At 41.7% G+C, this 16690-nt stretch overlaps 1 protein-coding gene across 3 annotated transcripts in view; it reads left to right on the forward strand.

Annotated features, from left to right (window-relative positions):
- Positions 1–16690, forward strand: part of LOC127449810 (nucleolar protein dao-5-like) — a 42322-nt gene extending 25632 nt beyond the window's left edge. For all 3 annotated transcript variants that reach the window (XM_051713372.1, XM_051713369.1, XM_051713370.1), the window contains exons 2-5: positions 3084–3762; positions 3897–3978; positions 11456–11676; positions 12296–16690. In XM_051713372.1, coding sequence (XP_051569332.1) covers positions 3186–3762; positions 3897–3978; positions 11456–11676; positions 12296–15594 — 4179 coding nt within the window. In that variant the 5' untranslated portion in view covers positions 3084–3185 and the 3' untranslated portion in view covers positions 15595–16690. The remainder of the gene's footprint in view (positions 1–3083; positions 3763–3896; positions 3979–11455; positions 11677–12295) is intronic.

Genomic DNA, 16690 nt, shown 5'->3' on the forward strand with positions numbered 1-16690 from the left:
TTCTTGTTTTTAAGTTATTAGACATGTTGATTTTGCCCCAAGTGGCTGATGCTATGATGGTATTAGCCAGATAGCGCCCTCTGTGCTGTAGTGGTTTGGCAATTGTGAGAAGCAAGCTTTGCACACAGGGGACATTTTAAGACACAATGCAGCACTTATAAATGCTTTTATGCATGCACAGGACTGTTGCGCTTGCCCTCAGATAAAGAGGGCAAAGTGCATTTTGCCGTAACAAAGAGCTTATGACCTGATTAGCATGGGGACGATCCACAGTTTTGAGGTTGGACAAAACAAGACTCTGATGCGCCATCGCTGGAGACCTGCCAAATAATGCTTCTAGTATGGTGTGTCTGCGTATTCCATGTTTGTTTACATCGTATCTGGGTCTTCGGGGGATGAGCACTTCTCGCCGGGCTGCTGTTAAGAGCAGAGTCATCCCTTCAGGAGCATTAGGCTTCTGCACCAGGATTGGTTACAATAATTGGATGAGGTTTTAAGCGTGCAGGTGTGCAGGCTCGTCCCTGAGAGTGACGGAGTACTGGTAAGAGGGTTTGTGTGTAAGAGGGTTTGTCGGTACGGTGGATCTTATATTTGTAAGGTCACAAAGCCTTCACACCTCTTCTCTGCTTTCCCTTGTTTCTCTTGAACCTGCACTTGCTTATTAATGTTTTACATTTTAATGAAATAAAATATATGAAGGTAAATATTGCTGTATATTATCACTTTGTATGTTTTTTTATGTATTTTATTTGCATTAAACATTTTGAATATACTTGGAAATGCTGGTTGAAAAACAAACAAACACATTAAGCCATTTCAGAGCAATGCTATATCACCCAGCCACACTATGGGTGTCACTGTCTTGTGTAGTCACCTCAAACTTTTATAATTTCATTTTCAAATTGTTTTTTATGAACAAGCTCGCCGACATCAGCCGTAAAGGTCAGCAGAGGTCAAAGAGGTCAGATTCTCCCCCACCCCAGCATTAGATGGACACCATGGGCTTCTGACCCCAGGGGTCACTGTTGTTTACGTGCAGAGGATGCAGTCAAGATCAATCAGAAGGATCATTAATGTTGTAAGGTTATGTGACAGTGAGTGTTTTCCTCACAGAGCGAGGCTGTTTTACCCTCTAATCCCTTCAGCTCGGCACCACCTGACGTTCTCATGGGCTGATGCTCATCTATCATCCCTAACGGCATCAATAGCAAAAAATAAAAATAGGAGGAAGTCAACAGACACAACAAAACCTGTATTTATAAGCAATAATAAAATAGAGAGGGCTGATCAAGAGGATGTTTATCATCAGAGAACAGCCCTAAAGCTCTAAAATGTGGAGGTAATGTAGCATGTGCTTCTTTTTGTCCATAGGACTAAAACCTTTGAAAACTTTGTCAAGTAAATAATTCATTATTTACTCTATATGCAGCTGTACATGTATACATCTATGGAATCTAACATGGAGCAAAACATATTGTGTTCTGTGAGAGTTCACTTTCCATGCAATATTATGGAGAGAGCAGCTTATACTCTTCCTTATCTTAATGTCCAAAAACCCCCAACAGAAAGAAATACCTTTGTTTATTTGCCATGTAAACTGTTCTCAGAAGTCAATGTGATCAAGTGCACAATTGCTTACAGTAACTGAAGGCAGTGGATTGCATTAGGTGCTCTTAAAAGTCAAGCATCATTATTACTATGGCTCATACATCAAACCATGCAGCTTATTGAGAAATGTGCTATTACATTTCTAAATGATCAGACTTGCAATGTCCACCAGGTGGATGACAAAATGGCAGGAAAAAAAGTCCCATAGACTTATATCGATGGAGCCATATCCAGGGACCAGAATGTCATAGAGACTTGGAGGTGGAGGAGGTGCTAGTAAGCAATCTCCTAGAACACCATAGCAACCACCAAGCAATGCATTAACAACCAGAATACCCTAGCAACATACTGGCTAGTTTTGCAAGAGCAAGCACCACAAAAATCTAGTTTAGCACTGGAACGGTGTGACAGATACAGTAGACAGACAGATAGATATATAGATAGATAGATCTTTCTGGCTGGGTATATGGAATGGGTTCTTTCCCTCTGGCCTTCACTCTCTTTTCTTCACCCCCTCTGCTCCTCTTTCCAACTCTCTCTCTCTCTCTCTGTCTTTGTCCCCTCCCCCAGTTTCTCTCGTTGGGGATGCTCAGCTGCCTGGACCATCTGTGTTGAGGAGATCTTGTAATGGGCAGAATGAGTGGGAAGGGGGTGGAGGGATGAATGTAGACCTCAGAAAGAAACAGGAGTCTCTGCAGCTCTGAAGATAATGAGGAAGAGGTGTCCAGTGACACTGAGGTCTATTGGCATCTGGCAGTAGAGGGATATGGGTGTGGGATGAACGAGCTGAGGGCGTCTGGTTTTATGAGTGAGCAATTTCAGTCTTTGTTGACTCACTTCGTTATTTTCCCATGGTCCCTTGAGCCAAACCACTTCCTCCTGTTGGCTTCTCTTACAGGATGAACTCAGAGTGGAGGCCCGGCTCTTAAATCATGCAAACAACATCTGCTTCAGCAAGGCATTGTGGGAAAAGTTTATGGCATTGCTGTTTTGCAAGTAGTTAGCAATTAGAAATTGCCCCAAAGAATTTTATAGCAAAACCCAGCATATTTTTTTCATAAATGAAATAGCACCAAAATAATCTTATGACAGAAATCTTTCCAAGTGTAAAACAGTATTTGAAATGACAGCTTGCATCAGCCAACACTCCTAATAGCTTGCAAAATATTGTATGGTTATAATTCATACAGTTTCAACAGATCCAAAAGTTCACAAGCTCTGAATCAGCTGTTGTTTTCCCTCGGCACATCACATACTGTTCTTTATTCCTAATCTTTTTGGTTGGTTCTTTTCTACATTTGTTTTCAAGCAGTTTGTCTAAGCTCTTGCATGCTAAGCAAACGGGATTCTTTATCTGATTGTTCTCTTGGGTCTGTCTGCCACTGAGAGGGGGTACATACTGCTCTCTTGTTCAGACCTGTTTATTGTCTGAAGTCACAGATCAGACTACATCTCTTTTGATGCTCTGTTTTCAGGTCAGTTGTAGCTGTCTGATAGCAGTAGACTCCGACTTGTGGACTGAGTCCTGGGTTCCTGATTCCTCTTCTGCTGAGACGGACTACCAGGACTAGGAAAAGATGAAACCTGATGGTGTTGACACAGCAACAATGGAGCCAATGGAAGCATTAAATGCAGGTCCTGCGATTGAGGTGGCACCAGTAGGTGAAGCTCAAGACCAGGCTTTGCCCAGCATGCAAACAGAAGGCGAACCACAGACAACAGAGGCACTTTCTGCAACCAACAAGACTGGAAAAGACAAGCCTGCCAACTCTAAAGCAATGACAAAGGCTCCTGTGAAAACAAAGGCACCGACCACTGGTACCAAGGTGTCCACAACCAGCTCCCGTCCCACCACTGGCCAAAGCCGCTTGATAAATGGGACGCAGAAGCCACAAACTAATGGCGTCACCAAAAAGACCACCACAGGAGGTCTGGAGAAGAAAAGCTCCTCAACCACTGCTGCCTCTAAAAAAACTACTGTCACTGCACCCACCACCAAGACTCCAACCAAGGTGGCAGAAAAGAAGCCCATGGGGACGGCAAGACCTCCGAGTGCTTCAACTAATGGAGTTAAGACAACAGGGACAGCGCAACCAATCAAGAAAGCCCCTACTGCACCAGCTAATGGTCTGAAATCCAAGCCAAAAACTACAGGTCAGTCAAAATAATTCTCTCAGCTTCTTGATTACAAAATCAAAGTATGCTTTGACATTTTGAATTCTCTGTATTTATAATTTGCCTTGTTGTTGTACCCTTTCAAACACTATTTCCATCATCCCTCGCTCTAGCTCCAGCTCCAAGACCAGCCTCGGCATCCACCACCAAGCCCAGCACTACTGATTCTCCCAAACCTGTCTCGAAGACAACCAGGTAGGCATCTCACTGGTCGAAATGTCTCTGAGTGAATTCCCAAGTGGGGGTTGTTAATTAGAATTACACAATGTGGGCCATTGCAGTAGATAATTCTCTTTAGTTGTCCCTTCAAGCTTTCCCTATATGGCTTCTTGTTGCAGTCCATGATCAGCACTCACTACTCCTTATTCACATTCATGACTTAGCACTCAGCTTAAAGCATCAGGCATCAATTCTTAGTCCAAACAGGAACGAGTTTCATTTGCCGGGAAATAATTTGGCATAGTCCTCAAATTCTCAGTTTCAAGGAATGAAAAGGAAAGGACATGATCCCCCAAAAGAGCAAGTCTCCACAAGCGCCAAGCCCTGCAAACACAGTGAATTTTTATGCTAAAATTATGCAGCTTTCCAGAGGACAGAGCACAGAGATGTTAGGATGGTGTTTTCAGGTCATTATTTTGCATCTTGCAGAGATGTACTTGAGTCACACTAGGAATCACAGCATTTATTTGCCTCTTATGGAGTACACCCCCCGACTTCTGTTGATAAGACAAACAGATAATTCCACCCCCAACTCACGCCATTGGTTAAGTCATTGTTGTTGTGTCGTGCTGGAGGGGGTCTCTCAAAACTGTATTTTTTATAGCACCACAGAGACAGTGTTTACAGTTTTCACTGTAACCCACAAATGGTTCATTTAATGTTGTCTGCTATAGGAGAAAGTATTTGAACACTGAAAAATAAACTTTTACTACTTTCTCTCTTAAAATAAACATGCTGTGCTTTCTTTTGAGTGAAATAAGGACAAAAAAGAGGTCAGAGTGGGTCTGTTGTAGCTCTCTGTCAGAGTACGTTCAGGTTCTTATCCCAAGCCGCTCAGTAATTCAGTGATGCTTTAAAGCTGAGCTGTTCTCTGTTTCTGTAATTCAAACCTATATTAGAAGAGCCCAACAAGGCCTCTGCTATGACACATAGCATATCTCCTCCCCCATCATACAGCTGTACAGGAAGTTTATTTGACGATTAATTTTGTTTAGTGTATGAACGCTGCTGTTACACAAACAGATGAAGTCACGCACTAAAAAAGGATTCTCAACAGAGAGAGAGACACTGTTGGGAGTGCAGAATATTGGACTTATCTGTCTGGGAAAGCAACCCTGAGTGTTTGTTTTGTATCTCTGCCTCATTATGACTTCAGGCTCCAACACCAAACAGCAGCAACATGACTGCATGTCAGTGTGCTGACCAATTAGTGGAGGAGTTTGTGTTTTCCTCATTTTGACCCTGCGGGCATTTTCGATCTGACAAATTTAATGCTTCCACAGGCCAAGGAAGACAGCTGTGGGGCTCGGTTTAGCACAGATGTATGATCTAATGATCAAGAAATTGGATTGGAAAAAGGATGATCTAACAGAGTCAAAAGTATTGGCCAATACCACCAATGCAAGACATACTATGTTGGGCGTCAGCTGTCTTGTGTTGGGCGTCAGCTGCATTACAGTAGCGCAGACGTGCAGAGAATGCACATAGAAGTTATACATAAGCAATCAGCTCAAAATGGGAATTATTTTGATTAATGATGTCGTAATGCAGCCCTAATGGATGAGATCTTTCCTGATGACGGTGATGTCATACTGATGCAGGGTTGGTCAGTAAAGGGCATGCCTAGAAGCCACGGTTGAACCATCTGAGTAATTTCTCATAAATTAAAATGACTGCATTTCCTCAGGATTCGTATAAGGTGCTTGAAGCACTTGAATTTGGCTTTTTCAAATTTAAGTCCTGGAAAACCCTTGAAAATATAAATTTTTTACCAAGAGGTGCTTAAAAAGTTCTTGAATTATAGACAATCGTAAAATACGTTGCTTAAATCATTTAATAAATGAAATGAAAAAACATGACGACAGACCACTAGACGACTGCTGAGGCAGACAACGTATAGACGGCGCTGTCATGTGGCACCTGTTACTTTTGGCAGCACTGTTCAGAATGGGCCAATCACAATCAATTGTTACTGGAAGATTTAAAAAGATATATTTTATAGACACTGCTGTGATGGATTTAACAAGTATGAATCCTTGCAACTATCGGTTTTAATTACAAATTACTCTCTAGAGTGAAAAAATTAGATGAGATGTAAAACGTTCTGAGATTTGAATGCAGATCAATGGAGGATTCAGTTTTGTGAGGCGTCTAGCGCCCCCTTGTGTAAAGAAAGCTTTGTGTCGCACAAAATAGGTTATTTCTGAAAACATTTGGGTCAATATCAAAATACTGTATGTTGACAAACGTGTCCCTTGACTTTTTTAGTCATGAAAAAGCTTTCAAATAGTGAATTTGTTTTTAAAAAGATATATTTCTATAACCTAACCTTTAATGATATGAAATGGCTTGACTCTGTTTTGCAAATTTTTTAGAAAATATATTTGACATTTTCAATTGCCTAAAAAAAAAATCCCCTTCATCTGGTGCACCACTTTGTGACATGTAAAGTTATTTATGTATTTATTTTGTACTTATTTTTAATACAAGCATTAGTGCAAGATCAAACAAGTGTGCAAAAAATAATGAATAATAATTTAAAAAGAATGTTTGTCCTTTGATTTCATGGCATTGGTATTATCAATGTTAAAACCTTTTTTTTTTTATGTTTTAATTTATTTATTTTTTATACAAAAAGTTGTGGAAAATAATTTAAGGTCAAAGTTCAGAGGCTGCTTAAATATGCATAGAGTGATTTTTCCCAGCATGTTAAAAAGTTATTAATTCACATTTTAACTAATATTTTCACACACAAATATTTGGTGTTGTAACCCATTTAACCCTCATTAGTGTTAACTTGCTTAGTTTGTGAAAAAATATTACATTATATAAGAAAGAACAACATACAAGTTGTCTTTTATGAATAAAAATGTATGTTAACATGTTACAAAATGTTTACCCTCAGCGTTTATGGGCAAAAACTGAACTGAACGCAAAATTTCAATATTTTGTAAGTTGGAAAGTCAACATTTTTTGAGAATGACCCATTTGCAATTTGGGTCAGTTCCTCACATAAATCTGTGTGACTTTAGAAAACATGGAACACAGCACATGAGTCATATGGACTGTACTGAAAGTGAAGTGCCTTTAAAGGAGCACACTACAATTGCACATCAATTTCGTCACAAATGAACCAAGAATATGTAGTTAAAGAAGTACATTGAGATATGTTGTAATAAGTGGTGTTTATAAAAACAAATGAACTGAATGAATAAAATATTTTTATATAAAATGAACAAATAAAGGATTAGTTTTAATGACAGCTCGAGCGTAGTCCTTGAAAACAAATAAAGATATGCTTGAAAAGTCCTTGAATTGAACTTTGAAGCAAAAACTGTTTCCTGCTCTCTTACACTCTCTCTCTCTCTCTCTCTCTCTCTCTCTCTCTCATTAACAAGGATGATGTAGGGTTTAGTCCATCAGAGAGATGTTTTATTGCAGCCACTGCACCTAATCTCCAAATGGAGCATATGTGCGTCTAAGTGCCCAACAGTAAACTTGATGGATGTTTTAAAACACTTCAGTGACTTCGAGTTTGCTGCAGTGCTCTGTGTGTTCCCCTTGTCAGATTTCTGCATTTCGATAAGCTATGGGTGTTTGCTGGCTTCCCACCCCTTTGTCTTGACACGGCTGTTCTCTGGACATTTGTCTTTTCTATTCATTCTGTGAAACACTGTCTCCAGAAAAGCCTCCATCTACTGCAGATTATTTTTTAGAACAGTTTCTTAATTTGGCTTGGATACACTAACATATGAGAGGAACTGCATGACCATCCCAAAGCAATGCAACCTGGAATCAGAATGGGCAGTGCGGCACAAAGCAATATCTGTATTCAAACAGAGCATCAAGTTTAGATTGTTTATCCTACTATTAAAAAGATAACTAGATGATACTTGCTTAATACGATTATTACAAAAATCATAACTGAAGATTATTTTCCTGAAATTCAATGAATAGAATTGACATTAAAATACTTATTTTGGGTGGATCATCTTGAGTGGTGGTGGCGTAGTGGACTAAAGCACATAACTGGTAATCAGAAGGTTGCTGGTTCAATCCCCACAGCCACCACCATTGTGTCCTTGAGCAAGGCACTTAACTCCAGGTTGCTCCAGGGGGATTGTCCCTGTAATAAAGGCACTGTAAGTCGCTTTGGATAAAAGCATCTGCCAAATGCATAAATGTAAATGATGGGTTCTTTGTGTCAGCTACACATGCAAAACAAGCTGAGAACTAATTAACTGTATTGCCATTTTAATTATCGACAGTAGTTGCCTAAACGGTCAACTCCACATTGGCCCTCTTAGAAGCATAAAAAACGAAATTGTTTTATAAAGTATACAGTATACAGTATATATTGTGTAGTATTCCATAAGTATTAAGCTAGTATACTATTCCAAACATGACACTAAACAACAACAAAACAGCAGCATCTCCTTGTGTTGTCCAATTAGTGTAGAAATTTGTGTTTTCCTGAAGCCCTACAGGCATCTTTGATTTGACACAAAAGTGATGCCACCGCAGGCCAGAGAATCACTGCAGATGTACACATTATGATTGTTGACATCAGACAATTTTTGCTGTTGAGGATAAAATTAACAAATCAGATGTTCAGATGAGAGATTATCGGCCTGCTTTTATGCTGGCACAGCACACTGACTCCCACTCATAACCTGCCCATACAGGTGAGTGCCAGAATCACAGCTTCGCCAATGTATTATGATTAATCCTAAAGGGACATGAACCCCGTTATTGGGGTTAAATCATCCCTCTAGCCCAGGGTGCCTCATTAAAATATCATCAGCCATAGTCTGGCAGTCGTTAGCTCAGGAGGAGGTCGTCTTCCTCATTGCTGCAGTGTCTTTAGGGAAGTTCTGCCACTATTAACGTAACAAAAAATTAAACAGCGTTTATCAACCTATCAGGCTGCGGGCCTCTCTGTCGCTCACTAAACATCAAAGTGTTTTCTAGAAAATGCTTGAATAGCATGCCGTTAGCTTGGAGCAATTGGCCTGAGCTTTAAGTAAACGCGTGTGTGTCAGTGTGCTTGGATTGTTTTCAAGCTTCGGTGCATTACTGAGTTTTAATGTGCATTTCATTCTGAACTCTCTGAGTTCTTTTCACTACAGTGACCAGGGGCTGTCCAGAGATAGTACCATAAAAGTAGTCTATATGATTTGTACGCTGTAAGCCAAGTTTTCTAAAACTGAACAATTACTTGGTGTGAGGAACAGCCTGAAATGAAAGCTATTATTTACTAAACTTCCCCTCAACTGTAGCAAATTTTCTTTTTTTTTCCTTTTTTTTTTTTTTTCAATGTTATCCCCTTTTCTCCCAATTTGGAATGCCCAATTCCCTCTACTTAGTAGGTCCTTGTGGTGGCGCGGTTACTCACCTTCTGAGACCGTCAATCTGCACATCTAATCACATGGCTTGCTGTGCATGACACCACGGAGACTCGCAGGATGTGGAGGCTCATGCTACTTACCGCGATCCGCGCAAAATGTACCACGTGCCCCATTGACCACGAGGAGGTTACACCATGTGACTCTACCCTCCCTAGCAACCGGGCCAATTTGGTTGCTTAGGAGACCTGGCTGGAGTCACTCAACACACCCTGGATTCTAACTCACGACTCCAGGGGTGGTAGTTAGCGTCAATACTCGCGAGTTACCCAAGCCCCCACTGTAGCACATTTTCCAACCAAATCTCATGAAAATTACATGTCCTGGGCAACATTTTTGTGTTTATGAAGTCATAATCAGCCATTGTACTCGTGAGTTGTGTGAAAGTGAATAAAACACACAGTTGGTGTAGCACCTCTAGTGTTAATTTCACCAGGAAACTGCGACGAAACGTAGAACGTGGCACGTAAAACTCAGTTTGCAAACATTAGAGTAACATTCATTCTACGAGACTAGGTTGTCAAACTTAGTGCGTGAAAATATGTTGCGTCAGGTTTGATGTCAAACTGGAGAAAAAAAACAGCATACAGGTTTAGAATGACATAGTGGACAGTAAATCATGCCAGCATTTTCATTTTTGGATGAACTATTCCTTTAATTTGTTTAATGAGACAAAGCATCTTATTATCAACCCACATATGGCCCACACAAATGGAATCAGTGATTTTAGTGACTTGTCAACATAAGAGCAACAAAATAGCTTGTAGTTGACTAACAAGAGCATTTAGTGTGTTTTGTACCAGAACAATCCATTAAAGTCCACTAGACCGTTTAGGAGCGCTCAAATGACACTAATATGACATTAATTGTGTTGAATCAGATGAGTAATTCTGTTTCTCTCTCTCTCTCTCTCGTGCTCTGGTAGAATGTGCCACTGCTAATATCAGCGACCTCCCTTCCTAAACTGAGTCATTCTGTCACTGTAGATATACATATTGGTTTATGTCTGAGATTAAGATCAGCTTTTATAGAAACTCTAATTTTCTCTCTCTCTCTCTCTACTGTATCTCTTCCTCTCTCTGACTTTCTCATATCTCTCTTTTTTCTACCTATCTCTCTCTCTCTCTCTCTCTCTCTCATTCTCTCTTTATTGATCTCATTATCGCTGGTTTTCATAAATCCATATTCCAAGAACATTCCACAAAAGGAATAAATATCGTCTTGAATTTAGATAAGGGCTGTGTAAATGCAATCATGTCTTTATATCACGATTCATTTTGTCATGATATTGCATCAATAATTTGTAGGTTTTTTATTTTATTTCTGTGCATTTATTTTGTTTTCTGCAATTCAGTTATTGAATAAGCAGGTACAAATTTAAATAAGGTCTAAATAAGTGTAAACTCTTCAATCAGATGTTCTCAGTGTGGTCAGAGCTGCTTCTGTTAGGCACCGTACTACAAAAGTGAAGCGATGTGTGCAAGAGAGATTGAATCTGATCCCACAGATGACCTCTCTTTCACAGAACGCTGGCTTTCTTTCACTTGTTTGGCACAGTTTCAATCATGATCAGAGGCATTATGGGTAGACAACTGGGGGGGTGGGGGTTTTCTGGAAGAGTGTTTTTGCCTTGTAAGAATTACTCCAAGTCGTGTTGCTTAGCTACCTGTCCAGCCTCAGGCCCTTCTGCAGAGTGACCAATCAGAGCCGATTCTAGTCACAATGCTAGACAGGACTGATTAGCTGGCAAACTTATGACCCTTCACCCACAGCTGAAAATGTAGAAGATAAGAGAGAATGCACTTTTGCTGATATACACTAGTATTCGATTTTACTTGCCAGTTTTGCACGGTCTTTTTCTGCATTTTCCTGCTTTGAGGAGGTCCTAACTTGTCCAAGCTGCTCATGAAATCTCAGTGGAAGTCTCCAACTGCACAGTTGTGCCAGACATAAAAACCCTTAAATGACACCACACCTGTTATTCAGATTTGATATAGTCTTCCTCTGTAATGATTTCCCCTTTTTCTTCTGTCACATCTGCCATTCAGGCCTGCTGGATCTGCTTCCACTGCCCGGTCTTCCCCTGCCACTCCAAAGCTTGCGACATCCACAACTGCCAGCAAGACATCTACTTCAGCATCAAGGCCAACTACTGCTACACCCAAGACACCAACTACCACTGCTAAACCCTCTCCTGCTAAAACCACAGCACCCCCTGCTGGCCGCACACCCACTCAGACTCCTAAGACCACTACACCTGTTAAGAAAGGTGAGCCTATCTCACATCATGGAATACTTTAAATTGACCTTTAAATGTAGTGTTTTCATACTAACATTTTAGGTGAGATTTTGTGAAATCTCGTATAAACATACAGCATGGTTTATTAATACAATGCATAAAGAGCAAATACATACACCTTCATATTTTAAAGAAAACATAGACCGTAATTCAGTTGAAAGAGTTTTGAGTGAATTTAGAGTGTTTAGTGTTTAATGGAAGAAATGTTCCAGGTTCAATACAAGTTCAGCTTAATCGACAGCATTTGTGGCATAATGTTGATTACCACCAAACATTTCTTTGAGTTCTCCCACTTTAATTTAAAAAGGCAAAAAAAAAAAAAAAAAAAATATATATATATATATATATATATATTTACAGTGAGCCCTATTCACTTCCATTGTAAGTGCCTTACTGTAACCACGATTTTTGATTTTTTTAAACAAGGTACAAGTCAAAGTTATTTTTTCTGGTAATCAACATTAAGTCACAAATGCTGTCCATTGAGCTTAACTTATATTGAAACATGAACATTCCTTTAGTGCTAAGATTCAATTCATTTGAAGCTGAAATACTAAGTTTGAAATTATACATATGATATTTTCCTTAGATGCCAGCAAGCAGTCATCTACCCCAGCAGCTAAGAAACCCTCTGCCTCTCCACTTACCCGACCAGCAGCAGCCAAGTCCACCAAACCCGACACGCCCAAGTCAGCCACTCCTGCCAAGCCAGAATCGGCCTCCAAGAAACCTACAACCCCCAGCAAGACGGCAGATCCCAAGACTAGTAAACCCAAGGAGAGCAAGGCAACACCTTCTAAGGAGGTCAGCGCAAGCCACAAGACCACAGGCAGCAAGACCAGCACTAAAACAAGCAGTCCAAAGAAGGCAGTTGGCAGCAGCACTCCAATGCCAGTGAAGCGTGGCCCTAAAGCTACCCAGCCTGCAGATGCTGCAGCCACAGAGGGAGAGAGGGATGATGTGGCAACCACTGTGGCTGTAGCTGCAGCTGCCACTGTAGCCGCCACTGCAGCTGCTGTTGTTGCTACCATGGCGACCTCAGAGGAAACACATGAAGGCTCAGCTGCACCTGTTCTTTCTGCTGCCTCCGAGGAGTCATGTGAAGACTTGCATACACCTGACATTCCTGCTGCCTCGGAGGTTAAATCTGAAGACTCATTTACATCGCATAGTCCTCCTGCCTCCAAGGAGATATTTGAAGAAACAGTTCCACCAGTCATTTCTCCTGCCTTTGAAGATGCATCTGAAGACAAAGGTTTACCTGTCATTCCTCCTACTTTTGATGAGATACCTGATGAAACACTTACACCTGTCATTCCTCCTTTATCTGAGGATGCAATTGAAGACACAGCTGCACCTGTTATTCTGCCTACCTTTAATCAGGCACCTGAAGAAATAGTTACATCTGTCATTGCTTCTGCCTTTGATAAGGCAGTTGAAGACAAAGTTACACCTGTCATTCCTTCTGCCTCTGAAGAGGTCCCAGAAGATAAAGTTACACCTGTAATTCATCCTACCTTTGAGGAAGCACCTGAAGAAATGGTTACACCTGTCATTTCTCCTACTTCTGAGGAGGTGGAGCTTGTCTATCCCCAGGACCCTCAGAGCATGGACTTTTATAAAGATGACAATATCATGTCCCAGCTGGCTGCACAAGTGGACCTGGTCAGTCTGGAGGAACCAGTGCCTACTGTGTCTCCCCTGGGCACCACGGTATTGTCCCCTCCATCCTCTCCCACTGGGCCAATGTCCATGTCAGCCAAGCTTCAGAGCTCAGCTCCCTTTCTGGGCTTGCAGGATCCAGCAGAACCCTGGGCTCAGAGCACGACACTGTTCCCCAGCACTGCTACCCCAGAGAGCCATGAGCAGGATGAGGAAACAGTGCTGGATGATATACAGATGTCATCCTCCACAGCAGAGAAACTGATGGGAGACTTTGATCTGCTGAGCTCCACTAGTGCAGATCCCTTCAGATGTTCAACTTCTGTCTCCACCTGTCAGGAGAGAGAGGAAGCGGTGGAGAAAGCTGAAGAAGAGATTAATGAAGACATTCATGATGATGATGATGATGATGATGATGATGATGATGATGAGGAGGAGGAGGAGGAGGAGGAAGATGATGAGGAAGAAGAGGAGGAGAAGGATGAAGTAAGGGAGATTGGCATAGAGCAAGCAATACCCCATAAAGAGCTGGAGGATGATTTTACAAAAGGAGTGGCAGATTTTGGCAGCTCTGATTGGGGTATGACGCAGTCAGATGACATACACAGTGGTTACAAACTTGATGAAGAAGTGACATCTCCCTTCAATGCAGAAAACAACTGCAGTGCTAAAGGTGACTTCTTCATGAGCGAAGCAGAAAGGGAACAGCCATTCACAGGGCCTCCAGGAATCAAGTCATTCAGCGAAGAGGAGGATGAGGAAGAAGATGAGGATAAAGAAGAAGAGCATGAGAAGGAAGACATGGATGTGGGCTCAGAACATGGTGAGCATCACACACAACAGAAAGAAGTAGAGGAGAAGGAAGAAGATGTGGAGATGGTCAGTGGAGGCATGGCTGAGAGTGAACTTGGGGTTTGTGTAAATGATGATGATGATGATGGTGTTGATGATGACGATGTTGGTGGTGATGATTACACAGAGGAGGGGCATCTGGGTCTGAACTACATGAGCCAAACTGCACCAGAACCATCTATGACTATGACAGAAGCCTGGAGTCATTCCAGTCCATTCTCGGATCCCTGGGCACAGCCTGCTTCCATCCTGTCTGAATCAAGCTTGTTGGACATGAGAGTAGCAGATTCGGACACCCACACCAAACTGTCAACTGATCCGGACACAACCACCAAATTTTCAGCTGATCCAGACACCCCCCCAAAATCTCCAGCAGGGTCTTTTCTGGAAATGAGTCCACCCATGATTCAGGCCTCAGAACCTCAACATGGCATTCAAGAGGAGACAGAGAGCTCAGTCCCAGCAGAGTCAGGCATCTTGGTGGCACCTGCCATCGGAATGTCCCAATCCAGCACTCTCAGTGGGACGGCCCTGGCTGCCCACAGCAGCAGTGAGACCAGCACACCAGAGGAGCTTCAAGACTACGACAGCAGCTCAGGGGTAGAGTCCCGGTCGGACAAGCAGCAGACGCCAGTCCCTACCATGCAGACAGACATGGAGCAGGACCTTGGTATCCACCTTGAGCGTGGCGATGGGGAGGAGGAAGAGGCGGAAACACTGCCTGCAGATGAGGTGCTGGGTGATGCTACAACAGCACCAGCCTCTGTTCCATCCTCACCCTCAACTTCTGGTGATGAGGCCAGTGATACAGAGGGTGAGATGCAGATCAATGACCCTGATATTGCGGCTGACGAGAGCACTACCGTCTCCCACAACCTTGCTGCCCTGGAGGAAGATGAGGAGGCCCCTCAGCACATTGGAGAGGAAGATGGTGATACTCCTCAGTCGGCCAACTCTGTGGCTTCCTATGGTTTTGACTGCTCTGCATCTAACTCCAATGCCCACTCTACAGCTGAGAGCTGTGGAAAGAGTCCAGGTATCTTTAGCCTGGAAAATGAGGAGCAGCTTCCAGAAGAGGCCAAGGATCCCTTTTTCATCAAGGAGCTCACCCTGCCAGCAGCTTCTGCCTACAGCGATGACTTGTTGGGCTGCCCAGTGGATTTGCTGCCAATCAGTGAGCCCAAAGAGAGCAATGCCGGCTTTGACGAGCACTACATGTTGTGCAGGAAGACAGATCCAAGTGCTATGGAGGAGGTGGATCCTGAGTCCCCCATGCATCTCTCACCCCAACATGGGGACGATGCAGATGGCCAACCACCCTACTACTCTGCTATATGTGATAAGACTGATAACTTTCTGGCAGGTAACGTATAAAGCCCCTCCTTTGGAATGCACCTTGTCTACCCCAAACCCACGACCAACCCTCTGTTCTTCGTTTCTTCCAAATGTGGGGTTAGCAAGAAGCAAAATTAATAGTAATAAATAATGAAAGGGGGAAGAAAGAAGGGGAGCTGTCAGGTGAGGGATTATTGCTATGTCTGAGCTGCTCTCTGATCTGATTACCATGGCCATGGTTATGATTGTATGGCTTAAAATTCTGTATGTACAGTAGTTATTCTCATTTTCTATTAGAATGTACTTTTTAAATAACACTGTGTTTCACAGCACCCCTGAACCTGCAATGTTAGAATAAGTTAAGATGAAATCCTTTAATGAATGGAGAGAGAAAAAGAGGAAAGAAAAAAAGAAACGTGATGGAATCAACCTAGCTTTGTATTTATCCTACTGTTTTTACCGATCAAATGTCAAGTCTTTTTATACTTTGTTTTTTTTATTGTTTTTATTTGATTTGTTGTTAATATCCCTGTCTTACCTTAATGTTTGTACACACATCAGTTTTCCTGCACTGTAAAGCTAGCTTTATTGTAATTTTAAACTTGTTGCCGTGCCCAGCACTAACTGTTTTAGCATTAAATACAAGTTAGATATTCTACAGAAGCTTTTCACTCAAGTGTTTGACATAGGGAGGTGAATAACTGTTAGATGGCAAATCATACTTTTTGTTGTGTTTTAGTTTTGGGCTAACTTTCAAGAACTGCTGAACATTTTTGTGAAGGATAACATAAATTTCCATTGGCACGTAACAAATGTTTTAAAGTACTGGGCTCAGATTGATCTGGATTTTTTCATTTGAAGTAGTCGGACTTTTGTACTTCAGAACAGACTAACCATTTCTGTTTATGGAAATTAAAGAGTGTTTTCCTGAATTTGAATATCTTAAAATAATGCTCACAGGTCAATGTAATGTGGGTACTGGGACATTTGAACAAGAATTGGAACTGCATGTGCAACTAATTAAGAAGTTGTTATTATCTTGATATAATTCCAGACATACAATCTAGGGACATTAATGATTCTCAATAACTTTAAGGTGATTTCAAAATTCCATTAAACATCATTCAAGACTGTC

Source organism: Myxocyprinus asiaticus, chromosome 13 (genome assembly GCF_019703515.2).
Source record: "Myxocyprinus asiaticus isolate MX2 ecotype Aquarium Trade chromosome 13, UBuf_Myxa_2, whole genome shotgun sequence".
Lineage (NCBI taxonomy): Eukaryota > Metazoa > Chordata > Actinopteri > Cypriniformes > Catostomidae > Myxocyprinus > Myxocyprinus asiaticus.